This window comes from Centroberyx affinis, unplaced genomic scaffold, assembly GCF_046629955.1.
Source record: "Centroberyx affinis isolate AG114_WGS23_722 - 3 ecotype Tasmania unplaced genomic scaffold, CSIRO-AGI_Caff_v1 ptg000765l_1, whole genome shotgun sequence".
NCBI classification, from domain to species: Eukaryota; Metazoa; Chordata; class Actinopteri; order Beryciformes; family Berycidae; genus Centroberyx; species Centroberyx affinis.
The window spans coordinates 211,558-238,219 of record NW_027279375.1 but is presented as its reverse complement, the minus strand read 5'-3'; the positions used below and the strand labels follow the sequence as shown (position 1 = coordinate 238,219).

Sequence of the window (26,662 nt, the reverse complement as noted above, 5' to 3'; positions counted from 1 at the left end):
CAAAAGGTTACATATGTATTTCACAGCAGGACAAAGGTCACAAAATGGAAACACCATACACACACACACAGACACACACACAGTTCAAATATCCTCTTGCAGCCTAAATAATATTGGAAATTGGAAACTCAATAAACAGAGCAGAGCCTTGCCCAAGACAGCCAACTGTACAAACTAATGGACTGTCGCTCTCAAATTCCATAATGACAGATCTGTTGCTGCTCCCCACTGGATAACTTGGGTAATGCATGTTGAAAAAAGTAAAGGTATGAAATGCCATCAATATATATAGTATAGCAGTTTTATTTATAGTTTTATTCATTCGCCACTTCCAGCAATTGTAAATTGATATAACACAGGTGAGGAGAAAATGAAAGGCAAACACAGGTGTCAAATCAAGAGAGAAGATGAATAAACTCAGGATAGGTATTATAGACCCTTATTGTTGCATCTTCGGAGGCCATTGCACTCATAAAGGAGTATAACAGCGGTGAGGAAAGCAGTGATCATGCTCTCTTCTGTGCTGCTGCTATCTTCCCTCTGTAGCGGTGTAGTACTCTATGAAAGAACGAAGGGTATAAGGCGTAAGAGGAATAAGAGCATCTGATGAACACACTCCTGCCACCATTCACGATCATCAACGCCATTATCACTAACAACACCCCAATCAGTTCCCCTCTCATCACTACTATTGTGAAGCTCGCCGTTGTCACATCCATTATCGCCCGGTTTCAAAGGCCCGTCTGACATTACAGGAGCGGACCGTGCTAATTGGCTGCCGGCTGGGTGTCGCTGTGTGGTGGGGTACCTGCTGCAGGGGGGACGTCGGCTCCCACAGTCCCGGCGGCGCTGGGTGGGGGAGGTGGAGGGACGGCTCGCCTGAATAACATACACATCACACACATACACACACATGTGCATCAATGTAATGTCTCCTGGCTATTTTGATCCTGCTGGTTCTAATGATGTCACATAATATGTTGTAACCTCACGCTGCTTTGGAGTATTCATTGCAAAGTTCCTCCCATTAAACCAAATGGTAACAGGTGTGATGTCAAACAAAACTGAAATTTTCAAATAATATTCCCACCATACCTAATTTTCTCAGAGTTTTTAAATAAAATTTACTTGTTGTGATCAATTTAGACTGCAGAATTGTGTGTCACGATATCCCATAATCACCATATGATTCCACTGAAAGACAAGAAACGATAATATTGAATTATCGCCAAGCCCTAACTTAAGGTATGGCAAAGTCCCTGCATCTAATATAATTTGCCACCAAAATCTCCAAACCTGCTTCTATTCACTAAATTTCTGGGGACAAGTGGAGCACTGATGAGTGACAAGATAGTGTTAATGATGAATTATTAGAGGTAGCTCACCTAACTATCAGGTTAGAGAGACCACTGGTCCTGAATGCTCCAATGATGTGACTTTTACTTTTTAGATATAGCTTCCAAATGGATTTCTGGTCATTTTTGCTGGATCGTTATACTGGCAAAATGTACAAGATCAAATGTGCACTCATTTAGGGTAAGTTAAGGTTTGTTAAGTGCCACAACCTTGCCACACCAAAGTGATGCCCATGACCTTTACCTCTGGTTAATTAGTTATGTTGACCCATGTATTAGAACAGTGATTCTCAACCTTTTTCATATCAAGGACCCTTAATTTAGTTCACATTAGGGCCACGGACCCCCATTAGATGAGATTTATTTTCTCGGACCCACATCTGAGAATATTTTTATTGTTAGATATGATTTTGTCCTGAATTCCATGACTATCTGTATTGAAGGTACAGAAATAACAGAAAGACAGTCAAAATAGTCATTATTCTACATTCTCTAATTGTGTTAACTCCATAATGGTGAAGTTTAATAATTCATCAATTTGCTGGGGACCCCCTAGAACCCCCTCAAGGACCCCTGGTGGTCCCCGGACCCCACGTTGAGAACCATTGTATTAGAAGGCAGGAGTAAGTTAAAGCTGCAGTAGGCAAGATTTTTAGGTACAGAAAATAATCCTTGCAGTCAAGAAACTGTCCCAATTACAGGATTGTGGGGCATTCCAAACTAGCTCAAACTTCTTCAAAAGTGGAAGCACGCACTAAATGATCCAAGTAAATGATCAGTTATCACATTTATTCAGAATAAAACAGAGGACTACAGTATGTGCTGGCTTTGAATGTGATAACTGATTGTTTACTTGGACCATTTAGTGTGTGTTTCCGCTTTTGAAGAAGTTTGAGCTAGTTTGGAATGGATGGATTTGGATTTGTAGGTAAAAAGAAATACACACTAAACCACAAAGTGTGGCTGCAACAGAGAAGAGTGTCCCATCCGCTCTAATTGGAGCAGTGTAGATTTTGCCCAATTGAAATTCTGGTGGCAGGTACGGACACTTCTCTGCCCACAAATAGTGACAAATCAAAAGAATTAAATCTGTCTCCTAAACAGCAGTGAGTGAGCGGTCCATCAAACTGGAATAAGAAACACAAACCACAGAAACACAAAGACATTACATTATAACACAAAGTTGGGGGGGATAAAAGGGAATGGTCATGTGGGAAGAAAAAAACTATTCATTACCATCTTCCAATCATTCTATACACATTGCTCTCGTGATCATAACGAGGAAGGTGAGTGCAGATGGCTTCTTATAATGTCCCATTATTGCCCTAAGCCTATGTCAAAATCCTTAAGGAAGCAGGCTGCTCCTCCATATTAACTCTGTCTATAAAGTCCTCAAGCCAACACTCCTTCAAGAGGCTGCCTGGTAATGCTCCTTCCAATTAAGGAGAATAATTCCCTTAACTGCTAGGCAAGATAAGAGAGGGAGCCGAAGTGGAAGTGTAGGCCCAAGCCTTCCCGTGATTGACTAGCGGTTAAGTGGCTAACGCGATTTTCCATTGATGGCAAAGTATGTTTTCTGCAACTAAACAAAGCAACGACTGCTGTTGAGATTCACCTCTCGGCTCACTATAAGCTTTTAGACGTTTTGCATGTTTCTATGTCTATAGAAAAGTACACTACAGTGTGTAGAATGTACCAACTGTTGATAGCGGGGGTGATCCACCTGAGTAGACACTGAGAAGGGAGTAGAAACTGTCGTGCATGGCTAGGTTTTCACCTCTTGAGATGCAGTTTGGGACTTCGCTAAAGTATGAGTTCGGGCTCATGATAGTAACTGCTGACATTTTTTTCACTGTAGCCTGTAAAGCTGTAGCTAGCTAGCTAGCTAACGTAGCTTGTTCCCTTTGCAGGAGATGAAACATTCAAACTAGTGCGGTAATTTTGTCGTTTATGTAAACAATACTGAATGGATTTTTGTGAAATTAAGCCAAGCGAGATGTGTTGATGTGTTGTCCTACAACATATTTCAAAATCAAAGCCATGCACTTTTTAGATTGCAAAGTAACCTCCCATACACTGACATAGAGTAAAGTCATCCCAATGATAGATGGAAATGACATCAACTTCGGCTCCATACAGACAGTTGATGTAGCTTATGTAGTTTTAAATCAAAGAGACATAGATACAGAGAAGTTGACTTTGAAAATATCTGACATCACAGTAACTGCATTACACCGCAGTGTCTTGACCACTGGACAATCCCAGAATAAATGAAATAAAGCTCCTTTCTTTCCACATCCATGCCAGCACAAGTTTTGTATCTATCTTGAATAATCAAGTAGGTGATCTACAGTAAGTGTTCTACAGAGATCTTATACTGTATCAACTTACACCTGAAATATTTAAGTGTTTTCATATATGCCCTCCAGATATCATCCCATTGAGAATATGGAAAAGAGTCATTTAGGTCATGTCCCCGGGCCATTTATAGAGACAGGCAGGGATAAGGAGCAACATTACTCAATAATCTGTAAACACTGGAGGCAGTCCCATTCTTGCAAACAGCAGTCCTAAAACTAATATCGAGTTCTGGATGACAGGCAGGTTTAGCACCATCCCTGCACCTTTTTTTCAGTATATACTAGCTAATTATGCATACATAAAGAATGGTGACTCAGAGACACCATACGCTTCAATGATTTGCTGGAGGGAGAAAATGTCATCTTTATATATTTGATGTATTGTTTTAATTAGAGTGGTACTGCAGTGAAGGGCGGATTTTACCTTTAGCTTTGTCTCTATGCCTTTTTGTAAATAAAAGTGATAAATTTTTTGTCTGTTCATTTTTTGGCAGTGTATGGAATATGCCTTTCACTTTTTACTTCATCTGACAGTTAATTCCCTGCCCCAGCACTGACACCAAGTCATCAGAGTGCAACAGCATTTTCCTATATCACTGCAATGTCTCACATATACAATTCACATAGTTTTGATGTACCATTATACATCCAGATGCTACATTTCATGAACAGGTGGGTGATGTGACTGTGATGTGGTTGTGCATCACCTGTCTCTGTGTGACGGAGAGGAAGCGGGCTCCAGGACTTCGGTGGGGTCTTGGTAGACCAGCGTGGGATGAGGCAGGGGTCTGGGGAGCCATGCTGGGTAGGACAGGCACGGGGCGGGCTGGTAATAGTGGTGGTATTCCTCTGGGTCATCGTCTCCCTCTTGAATTATCACTAGATTTCTGGTGGCCTGACATAGCAAAAGAGATGGACAACCGACCTTGCTTCATTTCACACTGTATTAAAGTGAATGACCGAGCTCATTACAAAGTCATCACTGCAAAAAAATCATTTTAACCAGTCGTTTAGACTCATAATCAGTTTGAAAATGTACCTAAAAGGAAGTAAAAACTCTTCGAGTGGTATCAAATAATTGAACTTTTTTTCAGTGCATTTTCATAATTTTTTAGAAGTTACAATATCTTAAAACAAAGTAGAATAAGATGGATCACTCTACCAGTATCTTGATAATGTTACTTGATTCAGGAAAATTACTGGGTTAAGTTGACTGGACAGGAAAGTGAAATTATCTCACTCCTTTGGCAGATTTGTTTAAATTTAAGTTTAAACGGAAGAATTCGCACTGCAGCTAAGCAGAATTAAATTCAACTGAGAGAAACGTGAGAAAGTTAAGGCACCTGCATTTTCCTACACTTTATTTTCACATGTTCTCAAGATGTTCACATCATAGGCTACTTGCTGTTTGCTTTCCAAATCCAAATCCAAATTCAACACCATTTTTCTTTTTTCTATATATTTTTTGATGCTGACTCCATTTATCGATTGAATTGACCCCAAGTCTCGTCTGGAACCTACTGCAGGTTCAGGTGGAGGGCCGGAGTATCCGAACGAGCTGAGGGCCGACATGGTCATGTTGTTCATGATGACCTGGTGCATCTGGGCGTTCTGGATCATCATCAGCTCTACAAGGTCTGCATATTGACAGCATCACACACACACACACACACACACACACACACACACACACACACACACACACACACACACCCTCTACCTGAGAATCATCTGATAGTTGTATCTCTACTTTATTAACCTGCTACTCTGTCCTCTTCCCTCTGGGTGACTCGGTGATTAACCCACACTGTGTCAAACTGAGCTAGTGAATGTGATGCGGCAAGCTCAATTTTCTAACCACCCCGTCACTCAATATTTGTTCAGCAATGACTCACCCCGCTAAATTATTTAATTCCTTCCCAGCAATATGAATAATCTGTCTGACCAAGGTAGAAGATTCAGGAAAATCTATTGAAGTTGCTGTAATTCCACTATTTATTACAGTTATTGAAAACGCATTTTTATACATGACTGACTATAGTTTTAAGCAATATTTTCCACCCTGCTGAATTATTTAAAGCCTTCCAAGCAATATGAATGAGGTCTCTGGCCACCAGTTGTTTGTTAGCATCTACCAGTGATAAAGTGATGCAACATTCAGCAACATGACACACCTTGGGATATTTCTCCATCTTGAAGGCGTAAGTCAATTCCATAAATAAGGCAGCATTAATGTTGTCTAATTTGAGTCTGTGTAGGCTCTTCACACTCGGTGAAGTGACAGAGAAGCAGAAAACTCATCTGAGACATGAGATTATGGCCCGGCCTTCACTCGGATGATGGAAAATCATCCAAACCATAACACCCAGTTATTGTATCTCCGGTGATGAAATAGTTTTGTCATTGTTGTCATGAATTTGAAATGACAGTAGCAAGACCCTACAGGTTTTGATCTGCAGTTTTTTGATCTTAGTTGTTTTAATTGAAAATTATCTGCAGTGGCTAAATCAGTGTTTTGTCTTTGGTATCAGTGCTTGCTTTACAAAAAGTTAATTAAGTGTGCTGTTGATATTCATTACACATCTAGAATGAAAGGTCCATGCAAATGACCCAGAATTTTAACTCAACAAATGAGTAAAAAGAAAAAAAAGAAAAGAAAAAACGCTCACACCTGTCAGAGTGGCTGCTGAAGTGGAGGTAACAAAGGAGTAAGATCATTGGCATTCAAATAAATGTCAAAGCTGCACTAGGCAAGATTTGTATGTAAAAATGCTCCTGTCCTATCAGCCTAAACCACAAAGTGGGGCTGCAGCAGAGAAGAGGGTCCCATCCCCTCTAATTGAGACCCTGTAGATTTGCCCAATTTAATCTCAAGTGTCAGGTATGGTCACTGGCAGTAAATCTTCTTGCCGCACAGGAAGTGTTGAATTAAAACTTAAAGTGATGTTGAACTTTGGTAGTACCTTGGGTTGTGTAGCTTTCTGGCCGTGATATAACCCCAACATCTGCAAATCTGTTGCTCCTAGGCAGTGTATGGCGAAACCAGTCTGAAAATTACACTTAGCAAATGAACGCGAATAAAGCAGATTCTGACATTATGTAAAAAAAACTTGTCATTCTGCTGAATTGTTTTTAAGTGAATAGCTTTATATTTAAGTGTAACACCGAAATTCTTCCGTCTAGACCACAATTCTCCAGTCGCCTCTCTCCGAGACCTGGAGCAACAGATAACAGAGAATTGCCAATTTTGGGGTTATATCATGGCCAGGAAGCTTCACAACCCAAGGTACTACCGAAGTTCAACATCTCTTAAAGAGCAAAATAAACAAAACTGTGTCCTTGGAGGAAGACATTTAGGTCAGAGGCATGCACAGTTTACTGATGTTATTTTACATGATTTCTGGGTAGTGAAGTCCTTCAAACTCTCAAAAATTCAAGCAGTTATTTCTTGTTGCCTCTTGGGGCCGCCACACTGCAAAGTTACCAGTGCAGCTTTAAAGCAGGAAAAACTTTTCAAGTTATAACTCCAATGTCACTGAATTCTACTGGACTGTATACTGTAGCCTTGAATACATTATTTTTATTGGACGCTACCTTTAAAAGTTCATGACTGTACATGTAAGCAAGGCTAACTAGCACCTGCTGCTGCACTTGGACACAAATTAAACCCGGATGCACACTTGTACACGCGCGCACGCACACACACACACACACACACACACACACACACACACATGCACACACATGCACACACACACACATACACACTTCACGCACTCCACACAAGCTAACAGTAGACCATAAATAATATATCTAAGTGCCTGCATGCAAGCTGGCAATGTGACAGACAGGCAAGAATAGCTGTGAGTGTGAAACGCTGAGATTCAGAGTGTGTGTGCAGTGACAATCTGCCATACCCTCCTTGACGTGACCACCAGGCCTAATGGAGGGAGCGGAGCCGGGAGGCATCGTGGTTGCTGGGAGCTGCTGTAGGATAGTGGTGGGCTGCTGAGGAGCCTGGGGAGGAGAGATGGGACCGTAATGAGGCTCTCTGCCTGCAGGCACAGTAGCAGAGAATAAACTGCAGCAGCTATCTACCTATGCAGGTGGTGAACTTCCACTCCACAGGAGGGGAAACAATTAAAGATTAACTTCCAATAGCCAATCAATATTAAAAATATCACTCCTGCTGATATTAGAAATTATCATAACATAATGTAAGATTAGAGAGCAATGGAGAGACAGAGGAGCCAATAACTCATATTTTGCCTATACCTTTGTTACAGACCCATAACTGACAACCTGCCATAAAAGACGCTGAAGCAAAAGAATGAACACTTACGGGAATTATCTGCAAATTGTGTGGATCGTACGGCTGGAAGTGCGGATAAGTATCCTCTGTCCACGCCATTAAATATGTATAACAGTATATACAGTATATACCTAAGAGAGTAACCTGGTATTATTTACCAGATATGTTTATTCCTAACCTGTTTGCTGAGGCACACAGTAGCAGGTTGCCAAGGTGCCAAAACACAAGCAACAGTCTCTCTCTCTCTCTCCCTCTTTCAAACACACACACACACACACACTTGCGCTCTTTGTCTTTCTTATCCGTTGTGATCACTGCAGTAACGGTTGATTGTGTGATCGTGCTCACTTTGAACAGCAGAAGCAGGCACTTTACTGTACAAATTAGAACAGTAAACCTATAATACACTTTAGAAGGATACCATGCAAACATATACAGCAAAACTATAAACTGCAGTACATATCCTTGGAGTAGTACAGGAATGTCAAACAAAACATAGGAGCAAAACAAACGGTCACTATAAACCAGACACACCATACATCCTTACAGGAATATTGTAGGAATATTATAGTGACTTTTACACAAACGCTCGGCCCACAAAGCGATCACAGCAGGTGTTCCATCCATGAGAACATAACTGAATTGACACCATAGCTCATATCAACATTTAACAAGGAAATTGGTGAGATTAGAGTAGATGCAGCTATCAAAGTGTATTCACAGTTTTGCATTTTTACCATTTCATTTCACAAGACAGAAATTATTCTGCTAATTTGACTCTGTTTACGGGCCTTTTTGCCTGCAGCTAACACTGTGGCAGAAATAAAGGCATTGTTATCATTATAAAAGAATGAATGACATTTAAACAATTAACACTCATTTCACAACAATAAAAACTCATTGTGAAATGTTTCAGAGATCATTATTTATTGACACTTTGGTCTATTAATTCTACAGCCATTTCCAGTACAGTTAACAATAACAACTAATTGTTATTCATCCGCCAAGCAATATAGCTCTTGAACTGCTAGCTAAACAGACTATGGAACAGGCTATGGAAAAAAAATCCATGTGGAAATCCGTGTACTTGGTTTTGCAGCACACAGTTTAACAATCTGTACTTTTGAAGTCTGTTTCCTCAATCTTACAAGCAACGTGGGCTTCAGAACAACCAACTAATTTGTTAAAGTTCATCTGCTCCTTCCCATGCCTGTGTCAGATGATTGGCCTGGTTCAGTGCTTGTAAAGTTGAGGGCATGGATTACTAAATTGAAGACATTGATTATTAATTTGAGGATATGGACTAGACAGTACTAATTCATTAAATCAAGGGAATGGATTACCAGTTCCAGAGTATAGATTATTATATGTGGATTTCAAAACCGAGAACACGGGTTTCCACATCAATTTGTCTCTTCAGCTGGCCCCTCGGCTGGCTCCTTAGGTTGCTAAGCGACACATGGTGATTTTCAGTTTGTGCATTAATATTTAAATTGATTGTGATGCATTCACAGGTGTGCTTTTATGTTATGTTGTATTTCATAGTTGTATTTTACAACAGCTTCGAATGTGACTCAGCCAATCAGGACTGAGGACCGGAACTAGCCTACGGTTACAGCTAGAGCTTCAGCATGGCGGACTACACTAATTAGCACAGTTTACATTTACTGTAACGTTCTGTCTTCCAGCTCTGTTTCCCACCGCATCCCCAACCCACTCCGCTCCACTCCCTGTCAGTGGAAGGGGCCTCACCGCCCCCATCGCATCTCCAACTCTGTAATTAAAACGCTGTAATCTGGGAGGATCGTCTCTATTTTTAAAAGCCCCCCTGTCATCGTGTGGGCAAAGTGACACAAAGAGAAGCATCAAGTGAGGAGGAGGAGGAGGAGGAGGAGGAAGGGGGGAAAATAAGAACAACTGCAGCAGCAGGTGATGACCAACTCTATGAGAGACGAGGAAATTAATAAACTATGTCTAATTTGTGGAGTTGCCTAAAGATAGTGCTCGCATACTGTTATCTAGTCCAGCCTACGCTCCTCACATCAACACCTCTTGAATAATATGATTGTTTTTATAGCAACAGAAAGAAAAGAGAAGAGAGAAAACCCTTGTGAGAAGGAACTCTAGTAATCCTGTGATACATTTTAGAAGGATGCTGTACAAATACAACAGCACAAGCCTATCCTACAGGAATATGATAATGATACCACAGCAAAAAAAACACCATAAAGCACAATAAGGTTACTACAAACTCAGTGTAAGTCTCTAAAGGAGTATTATTAGAATATTACAGTCATTTTTATAGGGACACGTACAGTATGCATACATGATATATGAATCCCAATGGAATAGAAATATCCAAAGGCCTAATGGGAAACCTAAAAAACTCAAGACCTAAAGACTTCTCCATAGGGACTGGGCTGCTGAGGTATGATTAAATTATTTGCACTTCTCAGTAATATTTAATCACGCTCGTTCACACACACACACACACACACGGTCATCAGCACTGGTTAAAGGGTTAGCTCATTGCATTAGAGATCATTTATTCATACCCCAGGAGGGCGGAGAGGGGAGGCCATGCTTGGGAACGCCCAGCAGTTCTCTCTTCATCAAAAGCTAACACCATTAACCACATTAGCTGAATCTTCTGCTGAATGCATTAAAAGCGGAATAGCATGGCATGAGCGTTGCTTAGACGTTATTGCATTGCTTTTCGAATGTGATCCTATTAGCACGCCGCCGTTCTCTGGAATTGTCTGCGCCGTCGGTCGGCTGCCGGGGCGGATGGTGACAGTAAGATGGCAGATTTGAAGTTAAGGCTCTTATCATTAGTCCATAAGTCTGACTCACTTTCGCCCCCCCCCCCACCCCCTCCTTTCTTTTGCCCCTCACCCCCTGCGGCATGAGCTCAAGAACATGGCCATTACCTTTCCCCGTTCCTATGGCAACACCACCCTGCAGCCCTTATGTGGTGGTAGCAGTGCGTGTGTGTGTGTGTGTGTGTGTGTGTGTGTGTGTGCGTGATCACGTGTGGGTCTTTGTGCACGTGCACTGTGCACTGTGGTTTGTTTAGGTAATGTCAGCAAAGAGTCTCATCAATTTATTGGATGTTTAATTCAGTCCTCTCCCGCTTTCTCTCATTGTCTGTCGCTGATAAACATGCATTGCTTCAGCACAGCTTCACAGTAAATGCCCTCAAAAAGAGACCATAGATAGACAATAGACAATGGATATTTCAATTTTTGTAAATGTGTGTGATTGATGTGCTTGTGTGTTTGCCTGGGTGTGTTGTGACTCGTCCTGATTGATCCCTGCAGGCGATTAGTAAGTCTTTGATTAGGATGACTGGACAGAAGCTCAGTAGTCTGTCAGCAGAGGGCCGTCCGACGTCAGCTGCACCTCCTCTGGGAAGCGGCCCCGGCTTTCGCTTGTTTGGAATCCGCTCGCTGGCCGCCTGCTGTAATGACGAATGAAAGAGAGAGTTAATATCCAGAGACGGTGAGGGCATGGGAGTGACACGAGAGGGGGGGGGGAACAGAGTGAAGGGCAGGGCAGGGAGGCTGAGAGGGAATATTATTCTCTCTCTCTTCGGCGGTCTCCACTGTATGGAATGCAGAGATGAGGGAGAGAGCGCCAGAGAGAGAAGAAATGTGAGATAAGGCTTTGAATATTTCTCCTCTCACTCCTCTTCTGCTCCTCTACTCCCTAAGGAGAAGGGCTGACTGACAGACGCTCTCCACCGCCTCCCCCTCCACCCCCTGCCTCCCCGGCTGTGGGCAAGCTGGGTATAGCGCCTACCACCAACTCATGCCAATTAACACGTCTCTATACACACACTGAGTTCATTAATACGGAATTAACTAGTTAGCCACGGACGCCAATTACCTGGCGTTTGGTCATTTGAGGAGAAGGAGGTAGTGGGGTGGGGGAGGAGGGGTGGGAGGGGAGGGGTTTATCCAGAGCGTAATGCCACTGCACATTGGTGCACCCGTGCATGTTCATTACAGGTGATTTTCAGTGGAAATCAATGGGATGAAACACCCACCGTCCTCTCGAGACGATGCGGCCGCTAGAGAAAGGCGTTTTAATGCCAGCCGCCTAAGACAGAACGAGCTCCCATTCTGTTGCTGTTTGCTTTCTGTTTATCGTGGGCTTGATTAGTCCCATGATGATAGTCTCTATCTAAGGCAGCCAAGCCAGTGTCATTGTGTCTCTACTCTCGCTTTCCAACTATCTTTTTGAATGCTGATTTAATCAGACACAACCTGTGCCAAGCTCTCTCCTTCTGTTTTGATCTGACATCCCCAGTGCCGAGCTGTCTCCTCCCTGTGAGTGGATCTGTGTGTATCCAGACGCGGGATTGACCCGGACATGATCCTTGGCTAAATACAGAAACGGAGATGAAAGATGGTTTAGTGCAACGTATGACTCCTCATCCCTCAGGAGAATTAGATTTAACCTTACTGCCGAAGGCCTGCACAGACAATGAGCCTTAGCGGTGTTATGCTCAATCTTAAACTTTCCTCCAGTTGGAGACTCATCAGATAATTTAATTTAGAATAGTTTATGATTTCCTCAATGAGAGGTTGGGCAGAGGGGAAAGAGGACGTCAGTCTCAATAAGAGTGAGACACAAACTGATTTACCTGTTCTGCCTCTTCTTCTCTCTCTCTCTCTGTCTAAAGCTCCAGTCCACCAGTCCACAATCAGACTGCAGGGCCGCCTGTGCTGCAAAGATCAGCCCACTTCTTCCTGTTTGTTTCGTCTTATTGCAGACATCTGTTCGCTCTGAATAAATGATTAAGCTCTTTATACAAGAATAACATATGTGAGAGCAAAACCTGTGAATAGTAAGCATTCATTTGCATCGGTTGTGTTGATTCATGCAAAATGGACCTTGGGTCACACTCTTCATGGATGTCTTTGTATATAACCGCTACACCTACTATGATATACATACTATTACTATTACACTTGTTTCAAAGCACTCCAGTGAAATAATTGTCCACATTCTATGAGAAACGAATAAGAAATTAAATTAAATTATAGATTTTGTGTTGTCTGGGTTCAACTATCTCCACTCGCACATTCTTTGTCTCTCGAGTCTCAAAGCAAATCATTTTCCACTGATTTATTTTTAGACCAAACAATAGGGGTATTTATCTTCGCCGCTGTCTTGTCGTTCTTTAACATCTCCCATTTTCATCCATTATTGAACATCATCATATGAGTTTGTGTATACAGTGGATTGAAGGGCGCTGTTGGCTAATGGTGTCTGAGAAAGAGGGATTCTTGGGAGCGCAGACAGATAAAAGGAGCGGGAGGGGAAGGGAACAGACCCGCTGCAATAAGAACACATTGACACGCTGACAGCTGAAGTTCAGGACCGGGCAGGTAAAAGCGCGGTGACACATCACATCACCCCAAACCTGAAAAATGCCTTCGGGTTGTAGCTGACAGCACAGTAGGCTATTATTACGAAATCAACAACAGTCACTGTGGCAAATGATCCTCACACTCACGCTGAGAATATGTGCAGCATAAAAACACATTTGTGAGTGTGAAATAGTGTAGGTGTATCGCTTTGTGGATCGGTTGAAATGTGTTAATTGAGTTAAGTGTGTGCGCGTGTGTAATCAGCAACTTTTCAACTTCATGGTGTTGTGGATACTGAAAAGAATGAGGCAATTTGGTTGTTTGTTGTTCATTTGCCTGCACATAATAGATTTATTTAAAATTTCATGAGTTTGAATGCAAGGACTATCTACTCCATGGTTCCCCGCTGAATTGGATGCGGCACAATTTGCCTGGGGAAATGTGGAGAAAAGGTGAGTGGTTGTGTGTGTGTGTGTGTGTGTGTGTGTGTGTGTGTATGTGCGTCTGTCTGGTTGAGTGTGTGTGTGTGTGTGTGTGTGTGTGTGTGTGTGTATGTGTGTGTGTGTGTGTGCATGGTTGTGTATTCATGCAGTGCCGTGTTTTTGGAAATTCCAATGTTTCAAATGAATCAGGCCCCAACCAGCAGGGGGCACCATAATTACTAAAAGAATTATTGGAATTGTTCACTGTCTTTTAAGAAAATAGTGTATTTTTGATAAAATTGATGACACATAAGGTTATGCATCAGTGGCAACTCAAGTAAAACAATTTTGACAGGTCGTGTTCAAGTGAAATCAGTAAAGCAATTCAGAATAGATGCTATAATTGGAGTCTAGAGGGCAGGTTGGGGGCGTCGGTGACACCTTTAGAAATGATTGCCATGTCATGCCACTTCCCTGTGAGTGTGTGTGTGTGCTAGAGAGAGATGAAGAGAGAGAGAGAGAGAGAGCGTGTGTGTATGTGCACTCACCTGTGTGAGATATGAGATATTTTTTCCATTCCACAACTTCATTGCATGTATTGTTATTGCTTTCTCCTTTGAATACGACACATCCCATTAGAAGCAGATTGAATGGGGCTGAGAAAGGCCACTTCATCCTTGCGGGACCTGCATCGGCATAGAAAACAGATCTTTTGTGTATCTCGCCCTCTAATCAAAATACAGAGGGAGTAAAAAATAGCTTTTGTCCTAGGAGTCGCCTGCCCCTGACAAATCTGTATGGTGTCAAACTCTTCCAGTGAAAAGCGAAGCACAACAAGAGACCTCCACTGTGATATATTGCGTATTTTCACTCCAAGCAAAGTTTCTTGGGAGAGCTATCTTTGTTACAGTTAAGTGTTAAATGCCACTGCTGGTTTAATCACCATTATTTCTGTCATGTTTTCTCGGCTACTGCACAGTTCATTATTTTCTGTGTGGTCTCTGTTGTAAAAGGTCAGTGGTGACGCTGCTTGACAAGCAAATATAGCTCTGCGGAGCGAGTTCGCAACACAGCGAGGCTGCTCAGCTGAGCACATGTTGATCAGGGTGAAGGGTTAACGTGTTATTCTTGCGCTGCCACTGCAACGTTATTCCTTAAAAGCCAGTGAACCTCTTCATCAGCCACGTGGACTTAGTATCACTGACTGCATCGCAACCTTTGCCGGATCAATTCTGCTCATCTCATTTGGATGAATCATGTCCCTTTATCAAGCAGCCAGTTATACCCAGTCTAACTTGCATAACCAGGCATGCCATCCTTTCCAATCCATAAAGAAATACAGTTTTTCCAGTTTTTGGGAGGTTGACCAATTGGTCAGTTTACACATTGAGATGGAGAAGCGATAGACACCAAAATCATCCATGTGTCCATGGTAGATTGCTCACTCCGATGCTACATGCTAACACTTTAGCATACACTATGTTGAGTGATAGTAGGCAAGTAGCATTGCCCCAAAAGTGAGAAAATTACAACTTTTCAGCGACTCTAAACTAAATGGTTAGTAATCTTAAGCCGTCTTTACCCAGAGCATTTATACCAGGTTATTGGTGGATCTGACCCAGGTGTGATCTCTGTGTATGGATGTCAAGCCGGGGGCAATGGGAGTTAAAAAAAACCTCACGTCCTAGGAGAACAGCAGGAGAACAGCCAGACCTGACCCGGCATTTGTTATGTGTAAAGTAAAGCTGGAGAAATGTCTGTGCAAATGCCATGGTAACCATGGTAACCATGCCACAAGCGTTCCATCACCTGTGCGTAAGGCGCGTGTGGAAGTTGGGCCAAAGTCCCTTAAGGAAAGTCGGTTCACTTGGGGCAGCATCTTGGAAACGCCCCCTGTGGCAGGAAGTTCATGACTTTTTATCTAAAGTATACAATCATTTACATTACATATTTATGAAAACCACTGAATTGTTAACAACATTAAGTGTTAAATTATTATATATCTTATATATTATATATCTGAGAATATCATGTTAATAAATCATTTAAAATGTATTAATAAAACAGTTGCTGGCAGAGACGCTTGATGTTGTCCCCAACCTGTGTGAGTTGTCATAAATTACATACTGTAGTTCTGCCGTGAAACCTGAAAGTATGATTGGTGGATTTTCTTTATAATATAATATAATATATGCACACAAAGGTCGATTGGCCACTTTCGCTGACGACACATTTTACATCGTCGGCACCACCGTCTTTAACGTTTGAAATAGTTTCACATATAAACCTGGCTACATCAGCTATATTGAGAGTGAATGACATTCTTTTTTTTTTTTTTTTTTATGGATCTACTGACCATATAATAAAAAAAACATTATTACACACCTTTGTTGAATATTCAATTCTGATTGGCCAATGTACGTATCACTTTTGAGTAGCAGACCCATAGAGATTGAGCCGTTCAGTCTCTATGTGCAGACTGCTGTTTCACATCTAATCACATCACTCCGCATGCAATTTAGCTTATTTCACATCAAATTAAATACACTTTGTGGCAAAAATGCATTATTCCTTGGTTACTGCAGACAAACACTCGGCTAACTGAGAAACGAAAGATTTTTTAAAACATTACTTGTCATTTATTCAAAAAGTGCAAAACTTTTGATTGTTGGTTAGAGGCTTAACCGCAATCTTACTGGATTTGTTTAGGTTGCCATGGTTACAGTTCTGCTACAGTGTAGTCCATGGATGCTAGCTACAGACATTTCTATTGCAGTCCTGCTGAACGGCAGCTTGTAGATTACTTTAGCTTGTAATAAAATAATTTTAAATGAATATTTTGTGTCAAATGATTGTCTTTGGTAAGTAGCTGTGTAATAAGCGGGATAATGTACAGGGAGACGGCCATTTTGACACCAAAGTGCTTCTGCTGACATATAAATCGTTACACACATAACGATTACATACCCCCTCATGCCCTCTGATTGTAGATCACATCTTACCATCCCGAGAGTCAAGTAAAATCATCAGGCAGCAGAGTGTTTTCCTACTTCTTCCCTATCTTTGGAACCAACTTTCTCTGGAAATGATTAAATCCAAACTCAAAACCTCACCGTACGATTCAGGACCAACACAGTTTCTGCTCTTACTTTAGCTTAGGAAGCATTAACATAAGAACTGGCTGTTGGTGTCTTGGCATGTCTGCATCATTACACTCACTGCCTGTCTGCTGTCAGCATGAGTGTGTATGTGACTGAATATGTCTGCTCCGAGCGTGTGGGTCGTGCTCAGTGCGGTTGTGTGTGTGTGTGTGTGTGTGTGTGTGTGTGTGTGTGACTGTCTGTTTATCTTTCCTCTCTTTCAGACACCTGTTGCACACGATGTTTTTCCCTGGCAGTGGATGTGGCTGCTGCCCCTAGCTGACTGACATCTTTCTGCCTCATCATGTTTCTCTTTGTGTTATTTGCTTTGTTGCCTCATTGTCATTGTCCATGTCATTGTCCATGTCATTGTCCATGTCATTGTTTTGTCCCATTGCACCTATTGCACGCTTTTTCTTGGGAGTTTTTTGTTGTTGTTATTGTTGCTTTATTGTATTGCATCATTTTGTTTTGTGGTTGATTGTTGACCAGTTAGATCTAGCTAGGCTCATTCTCTATGAAGTTCTTTGAGGCATGATTTGTGATGAAGGGCTATATAAATAAATAAACTTGACTCATTGTTGCAAAATAAACCCTTTCAGCACGATAAAGTCTTAATAAAGTCTTGTGTAATGACTGGTTTGCTGTAAATTATCCCTTACCTTACAGCTTTTTATTACTAAAAGGTCAGTCTTTTTATTCTTTTTACGAATGCTAGTCACCTGCTATCACTCAACATAGTGGATGCTAAAGTGTTAGCATAGAGCACTGGAGCGAATGATCTACACACATGGATGATTTTGGTGGCTATGTTCACTTAATCACTTGATCACTTAATAGGTAAATTGACCAATCTCCCAAACAAAAACCTTGGTGTATTCCTTTAATCTTCATTTAGGGATTGAGGTATGACAGATCCTTTTAGTGGCTGTTTTGTGATTGAGCTGTGTGATTCCTTCTCAAGCTTTTTTCTTATTAACCATCAAAAAGTATATTGCAATTGTTGTCATCAGATCTGCCGTCACCAGTGTTTTCAGGGTTAGTGAGATTTATCCCTCAAACATCACATTGTGCTGGTCTCTCCTCTCCACTCCTCTCTCCTTCCCCTCCATCAAATTGAGTTCTCATGTAACGAGTTAAGAACCAAACAGTTTACTACCTCTCTCCTTCTAAAAATAGGATGCATGCTCGCTTGTTCCTAACCAGCATTCACCTGTACATGAGAACAATGCCAGAACAATTATGTCTTGTTTTTTGTTGTGTTTTTTTTTCTCTCTAGAAGATTAGATAAAGCCTAGAAGTAAAACCAAGGCTCACAAAGAGCTGCTGTCTTTTGTTCCAACAGAACTTCTCTTCTGGGTCTCACTGTCCATCAAAAGGATTGCTTTCACAAAAGTGGATAACTTAGCCCGACCTCTTGTCTCCTTTCTATATAAAAGCTGGAACAAATGGCACACTGTTTATCTTCAGGGTTTAACTGTTAAGTGTGATTTTGCAGCGTAATTTGACTGTGGCAGATTTTTAATTATATCCATATTAAGGTGGAAATAATTTTTTTCAGCGTAATGTCTTTAGCGTCAAAAGGAATCATTCTATTGAAGCCAAATCTCCATGTAGTGTCTGAGTATTCATTTATGGTTTCATCTTAATTATTCTCTCGGGATCTCAGCATCAATAAAGGCAATGTGCATCAGCTTTGAAGGGGTTTTAGTGGTCACCATGTCAACACATTCAAATACTAATCTTTCATAGTCATTTATTGTAAGTTGTCCGAAATAGAGTTGTTCTCAGCCGTATGTTAGAGACATGATCTGTCTATACATGTTTATCTTATGATGTAAAGAAATAAATGTGTCCATGAGTTGCTTTGTTTTTTTTTGTCTTTTTTTTCTGAAACACTTTTTGGATGATGAAGGAAGCTGAAAGTGTATGCATTAGTGTGCGTGTGCATGGTGAATGAGCACATGTGTGAATGCATGGGTGTGTTTGTAAGGATGGATTCATCTAACCGAGCTCTCCTAACAAGTCCTGAAATAATAATGAGAGCATCGGTTGCTTCTGAGTGGGGCACATGAGAGAGAGAGAGAGAGTAAGACGGGTGGGGAGGAGAGAGAAATAGAGAAGAAATAGAAGAGAAATTGAACCAAAATACTGAGCTAGATACAGTAGATACCTAATGCCTGACACCCAGAATTAAACTTTGTGTGGGTTTTTCTGTTTGGAATAAGAATAGTTTGGAAAGTTTTGGAGAAAAAAGAAAAAGGGGTATGTGCCGAGACCAAGGAACAGGAGCAGTAATGATATCTTCAGCTTCTCAGTTCATGGACGTCCCTGTATGTCCGCCTTGTGTGAAATCCCACAAAAGCCAGTCTGCACTACACCGAGTTGCTGCAGCTTCTCTCCTTCTCTAGCCGCTCTCATGTTCATGTTCACGTGCACGCATACGCACTCTCTTTCATACTCTGATTAGTCTCTCTCTTTCTCTCTCTTTCACACACAGACTTTCTGATGGAACAAAAGTGGTAGAACGTGAACCTCTCTGGATCCCATACTTAAGCCCTTAAGGTGCAGCGGGGGCCGCTGGGAAGTGAAGTGGTCAGGATGAGTCTGAGGGGTTCTTGATTGCGGTCGGCCGGTCCTCCGAGAGATCAGATTAAATGCTATGAACCCAATATGAGCTCAGCCTGTTGGCCTAAAGATGGATAACTTAGACTGGCCTCTCGTCGCCTCTCTGTATAAAAGCTGGAACAAATGGCACATAGTTTATATACAGGGTTTAACCGTTAAGTGTGATTTTACAGTGTGGTTTCACTGTTGCAGATGTTTTATTTATATTCATTTTAACCTGGAAATATATAGAAATATTATTTTTCTGTAGAATTCCATTAATGTTGATGGAAATGTAAAGGTACACTCACTACAGAGTGTGTGTATTCACTTATTGCTTTTATCTTAATTGTCCTTTGAGGTGCAAAAGTAAAGACAATTGATTTACTTTGCCTTGGATCAGATCCAAAGGCAGAGAGGATCAGAGAATTCTCTTATATGAGAATGTGGTAAAAAGTAGGAAACATTTCACATGTCTGTTCTGATCTGATTTGAATTGCATTTTAAAAAGTAACTGCTTCTTTGGAGATTATTACAACTTTGAATCTGTGGAAACGTAAGTTTAAAAACATATAAACGATGAAAGAAAATGTTACATGTGGTTGCAAATGTGATTTTCTGCTAATCTATCAAAAGGATTTAAACGACAAACATTTTTACTATGATACCAGTGTCGATGTTGTATTAATTAACAGATGACAAAAGGTTAATATGACCATTTAAATGTTTTAATATCATGCTGCACTTTTTTCAAGTTCTCTTGGTACAAAAAAAAAAAATCATGCAGCATTAGTGATTTCAAAAGTGCAAAACGGGTCCAAAGATCACCTTACAGACCAAGTAGCGAACATGCTGAACAGGACCAGAATCACTCCATGAAGCAGTGATGGAGTTGGTTGAAAAACGTGCAAGATTCCAGCACTCTGCGTGGATTTGCCCTACATGCCACCAAGAAAACCAGACCAAGAAAAATACACTTTGTATAGAGAATACCCACAAATCCAACACGTCCATAGAGAACACTGGCAGACGTGGAACTGGAACAACTCATGATCATGCGTTTTGACAGTTTCAAACTTTAAAACATTAACAATCATTTTAAATTTACCAAAAAAATAATTTGAGGTAACAGCTTGTAAACATTTTCGTCACTTTGTTCAAGTTGGCAATAACAAATTCATTCAAAAGATTCAACAGATCGGCCCACGTGTAAACAATTGCTGGTCCTTTACGCACAAACTTTACGCACGAACACTGGTCGTTTGACCACTATGTTGTAGGCTAGTCATTTTTCGGAGGGAAATGTCAAGTTTTTGCATATCTTCTTTCCTCACCGGCACACAGATGGAGCGTCTTTGATAGGTACATGCAGATGCAGATGTCGGCCTGCGGTTGGAAAGGTAAATGCACCAGATCTCCACCCGGATCCCAACCCGGATCTCCACTCCAGATCTCCATAGTACCAGATCTCCGCGGTCTAGCTGAGTCCGATCATGACCGCCTCCACGTCTTTGGAGGGTCTCCGGTCCTTCACCAAGAAGTTGATCATACTCTCCGATTTGATCATCAGGTTGCACCCGAGGAAGAATATACCGAACATGACGGTGAGCGACAGGACGCACAGCACCGCGATCTGCACAACACGCATGATGAAGAGTTTGCGCTCGTCCTGCATTATCACCAGCGAGCCTCCGCCGTCGCCGGTCACCACGTCGTCGGTGGCGTTACCGGAGTACGTCGCCAGAGTACCGGCGAGGGTCTGACTCCCGTTAAACAGCGCGCCCCGGGTCACGTCGAAGAGAGAGACGTTCATGCTTCCTTGCGGGTTATCGGCAACAAGACGCGCGGTTCCACCGGGCGGGCACACACACTCACCACAAAACCTCGACTCCAAGCAAAACTTTGCGTCATGTGACTGTTCAGACAAAAAAAAAGAAAAAAAAAGAAACAACAGTCGAAGAAATGGAAACTACTACGCTTCTTAAGACCAGCAGATCTTTAAGCCAGCCTCGATCGTGTTTTGCCACTGCTTTGCTGTGCGTAAAGCCTATAGCCACATCACCGAACTGTTTTTCTTTTTTCTTTTTCTTTCTTTTTGCAGTCAACTTCGCATCTGATGCAAGCAAAAGTAAGTTTATTCAACTCAAAGTCCACGGTCTTTGGCTTTTAGTGAGTCTCCTTATACAGCGCAGAAGGTGCCAAAACGTGCCTCCATCCGGTGTAATAAGAGACAGTCCCCGCGCGCCTGTGCTCGCCTGTGTGCGCTTCCTTTGTGCCAAGTCTCTGGTGCGTTTTAAAGTGATGATGAGTTCCCTGTGGACCACACCACCGCTGCTCGCCAGGGGAGGTATTCAGGTGGCCTCAGATAATGTACTTGCTCTTAATAGCGCGACTTATACACTGCTAAAAAAAACTCTCTATTTTGACAAGTCATACTGGTATTGAGTCTAAAAATCTTATTTTTCTTGAATAAGTGGAACAATCTGCCAGTGGGGTGAGATCATTTCATTTGTTTCCAGTGCAAAGTAAGAATTTTCTTGATTCAAGTGATACTATTTTGATACGAGTGGAGTGATCTGCTTCATTTTCTTCAGGATATTGACAAGATATTTTTTCTAAAGAAAATCCCTCAAAAAGTTAATCTGCATTGTGAACAAATAAAATTACCACACACGCAGGTTTTTTCAGCTGTTTAAGAATGACTTTCAGAAACCCACGCACTGCTAATTTATACACATCAATAATGCCTTAAAGCATCACCAATATCGATTCAGTTTAGTTTACACACAGTCACGGAGCATTGTGGAAGAAATGAGCCAACTCCTGGTAGGGTTCATGTCAATTAGACATTTAAATGAAACCCAGCTTCTCATAAGGGAAAAATCTGTTTAAAACCTCTTAAAACTTGAAAACATCCATTGCAATTAGAATAGAATTAGTATGGGTAATACATTAATATCTGAATAAAAAACTAAATAAATTATGAGAGGGTATTTATAGAGTTTGACGCCGGTTGCTCAGGAAACTGTCACAGTGATTTTGACGTCTTGAGAGAGCGAGAGAGGGGGAGAGGCGCGGAGAGCTATAACTTAGAGATGAAGACATGAATTAATAAACTATGATTGAACCATGGCAAATATTTATCAGAAATATTGGCTCCCCTGCTTTCACTGCAGCTGCTGTTTCCTCTCCTAGGCAGCGGCTGAAATTAAGCCCCTGAACAGCAGCCAGCTCTCTGCTTTATTGGAATGCGTTATTCAAATATGCCTTTATCTCTCAAGTGCGCTCAATAACTATTGCAGCTGCATTGGGCACCACGCACCCCGCCGAGGCCGAAATCTACCTAATATACCATCTGATGAACTAGAAATTAACTCAGGGCTGATAACATAAGTTTCCAATCCGTAGAGATGTTTTTGAAAATGCTCCTCCAGGTAAATAGCTATGCAATCTGTTGCTCGTACCCATAACTCTCATTATCAGTTCCTCTCATAACCATCAACAGTCTTCTTCTATTCCCATGTTAATGTTATTATCCTTCACACCTCTAACCTCCTTCTCCATGCAAAATGTGAGGTTTCATTCTCTAAGGTCATTATTAACGAATGGGAAGCTCTTAATTGTGTGTAAAAACTTTGCACTATAGTTATAGTGAGTCATCTCTATTTTTTGAACAGTTTATTAAGTTAACAGGAGGGGGCTTATTGAATGAAATGTATTTGTTTTGACCTCCAGTGCCCAATACTAGTGAAGGACCATTAAACAAGAACCCTTCATCTATATACAGTATGTATCCATAAACCAACAAATTTGTTAAATAAATAGTGGTCAATTTTTTGGGTGAACTGCCCCAAAAAAGTTATCTTTCTTAATGGCAGGTGACCAGTCATCACATAGTGTTAAGTGATATTTGAAAGTAGCCTGTTGGTTATTTATTTTTAGATTATTTCTGAGTCCCTTGCAGGAGGTAAATGTTTTAGCTGAGATTCATCCAAACACCAGGCTCATTTGTAGATTCTGTTTTGTCATGTTTATTTATGTCGGGTCTGTTGCACTTGCCGCTGGTTGTAGTGTTGCCTTCCAGACAGAAAGCTCAGGCATTCAGGACAAAGACAAAAAAAGATGCTGCACCATTCTCCTTTTCTTCTGATGACTGTAAGTAGATTCCCAATATAGACTGACAGATCTAATAGATAGATGGATCTGCAAAATCCAGATTGATAGGCATTGCAGAGACAGTTGCCAGTAGGTGTGACAGTTACCCATAAGGCCACATTGTGCTGTAGGAAAATCATCTGACAGGACGGTCAGATGTCATTTTCAACTATCCTATACACTCTTTAAAAGTGAAGTTGAAACTGAAATCCCTGAAAAGTGGTACTTTAACCAAATTAGAAACTATTAAACTATTAAAAAGTATTCTTGGCTGCGATTTAATATTTATAATCTAATTACATCACCAAAGGATTACAGTTGCAGTAACTTTCCAATACTGATAATATAATTACACTTTAATATACTGTATATATAGAACACACCAGTGTGTGTGTTGTCGCTTTCCTCTTTTTGCTTCATATCTCACAGTTTGTTGTATTCATATGTATATGAAATGGGACCACTGCAGTGATGAACTTCAACAGGTTTATACAAAACTGCATTTGACGTTTTGAAAATACTCTCCAAGACTCAGCAGAGCCGTCAGCTTAATCTGCTGTTTGTCTAAAAACAAAGGCCATGAAATTCAATTTGGGATGCTCCTGATGTCTGGGTAAGCAGCTTTCAGCCTCCAGCTGACAAGCATGTGTACAAACAATGATTAGCTCTGTATACAAATACCTTTCATAAGCCTGGGAGGTGGTTTATTCTCACATCATTTATTAATGGCTGATAACAGCAAGAAGTGTTTCATGTCCAATAAGACCAAATAATCTTATTAGCTTTTGGATTTCGAGCCGCAAATTAATTTGCAGCATGTAAATCAGTGTGCAATTTCGTTCTGTTCTTCTATTTTTCAGTCCAACGTGATTAGGGAAAGTAGCATGTACTTAAACCTCATCCTTCTGTCAATACATAAAGCCTCTGCACAGTAACAGTAAAAGAAAAAGCTAACAATGACTGTTTTTTGAGGCTTTAAACTACAGAATTTCAAAGACACCACAAGCCAGAAGTCTTTGTTTGCAAAGTGAAGCTAGAGGAATCTTCAGTGAACACGTTACTGCTTTGAACTCTAAAATGTCATGTAGCAGCTTCACTTTGAGTTCAGCTTCCCTCTTCAGAGCTTTTGCTCCTTTGTTTAAACTCTTCATAAACTAAACTGTGTGTGTGTGGGTGACATTTGTTGCTGATTTATAACTTTATGCTCTTTCGGAGCATCACACACACACACAGGATCTCCATTTACTGTGAATGCGTCACATTTCATTGATAGTGCTGGTGTGGGGCAGAGAGAGGTTTCTAACCGTTGCCTATTATTGGTCCAACTGCATATGAAGATACATTCATATGAGGATACATACAGACATGAACGTGTGTCTCTGACTTGTTCCTAAGCAACAGTAGACCTGTGAGCCTAGTGACAGATGGTTGGTGAAGTTATTTTGGTTTGGAGGAGAAGGAGGGAGGGAGTGATGAGGTGCCTGGACGGAGGAGAGGGGAAAACGTTTCCACTTAACATGAGGGAATTGGCAGCCTAGCAACACAAACTAAGTGAAGACATCCCTAGCAACAAGGAGGTGGTGTTTGGCCCCACCCACCCCGCATCCCTCATCCCTCATCCCTACATCCACTTTATTCAAGGGGCTTCCACGGGGCCGGACATCGGCTTCCACGCAGAATGTTCACACCCTTCAACCTCCTCCATCCCGCTAGCAACAGACTTCCTCAGAACTTTCTCCCTTTCAATTAGATTCCTCCTGAAGACGGCTCTTTATTAGATGATCAAAGCGGAGTGCCTTAAAAGGGGTGTGTTCCTGTGTGTGTGTGTGTGTGTGTGTGCACAAATCAAATGGCACAAATCAACATAATGGGGGAAATTACAAGGAGAGTAAGTAATAAAAGAAGTGCGTATCTGGAAAAAACAGAGAGAGTGTTTTGGATGATAAGGATCCTGAGAGAAAGAGATAAAGAGCAGGAGGCCAAGTTTTGATCTTAAGGGTTTTGCCACCTGTGGGACTGTTAATCACACACAGGTAAATACAGTCATTAATTACACACGGATACAGATTGCAGGGATGCAGAGTGGTGCCCCACATCAACCCCACACCAAGCAACCATCAGTCATTAAAGTTATTTCAAGGAGATAATGACTTCATTGCAGGAGGATAGTAGACTCTGTGTGTGTGTGTGTGTGTGTGTGTGTGTGCGTGGCCATGGACACTTACTGTGGCCAATCTGTTTGAATGCATGGTGAAAATCTGTTTGTCTGAGATGCACATTATGGATTTCATGCAGCTAATTGAAGGAATTTCTGTTCCGTCTTCCAGTGCAGACGTCTCACACGCTCCGCCAGCCGCTACCCACTAACCTCCTTTTACATATAGACTCAACTACACATCTCAGCGATAGTCTGCCATCATCTCGCTCCCTCCTTATTCCCTACATTCAGCCAGTTTGTCTTATTAGCCTTGTTCATCTTGTCTTCCTTATGTTTAACAGCAGGCTCCATGAGACAGCCTGCGGTGCCAAAGTCTCGATGTACTTCATAAAAAAAAATAAAAAAAACAGTGAGAACAAAAATTGCTCTCTCTCGCAACCTTTCCATTCCTCCATCCCTCTTGTCTCCTCGGTTTGCGAGTTTCTCACTTCCACCACACAGAAGCTGTCGTTCCCCCCGGAGAGGGAACTGTAACCTCAGAGCTAGAGGAGGCAGGTAAGATGGCAAAGCGTCACAACACAAATAACGCTTTGTCCCACGTCAGCGACACCGGGGCACATTTCATAAGGCAGCCAACCCCTTTACCTGAGGAAAAACTCATATCCCCACTTGACCCGCTCGCCCACCAGTTAAACCCAGCCAAGCAGGAAAGGGTAAGCCGGTTGTGGTTATCCAAACACTGATTCTGTCTGGGAGCGGTTGCGTTTTGATATTG

At 41.5% G+C, this 26,662-nt stretch overlaps 2 protein-coding genes across 2 annotated transcripts; both read right to left on the bottom strand.

Annotated features, from left to right (window-relative positions):
* Positions 1-767: 767 nt before the first annotated feature.
* Positions 768-7,684, bottom strand: LOC139644626 (proline-rich protein 29-like). Its single transcript, XM_071520062.1, has 4 exons — positions 7,633-7,684; positions 5,237-5,352; positions 4,423-4,610; positions 768-879 (listed from the first exon to the last, which is right to left on the bottom strand). Exons 1-4 carry the CDS (start codon positions 7,682-7,684, stop codon positions 768-770), a joined length of 468 nt encoding a protein of 155 aa, XP_071376163.1.
* A 13,367-nt stretch (positions 7,685-21,051) lies between these two features.
* rprml (reprimo-like) lies at positions 21,052-21,387 on the bottom strand. The gene has a single exon (XM_071520084.1). It carries the CDS (start codon positions 21,385-21,387, stop codon positions 21,052-21,054), a length of 336 nt encoding a protein of 111 aa, XP_071376185.1.
* Positions 21,388-26,662: the final 5,275 nt, after the last annotated feature.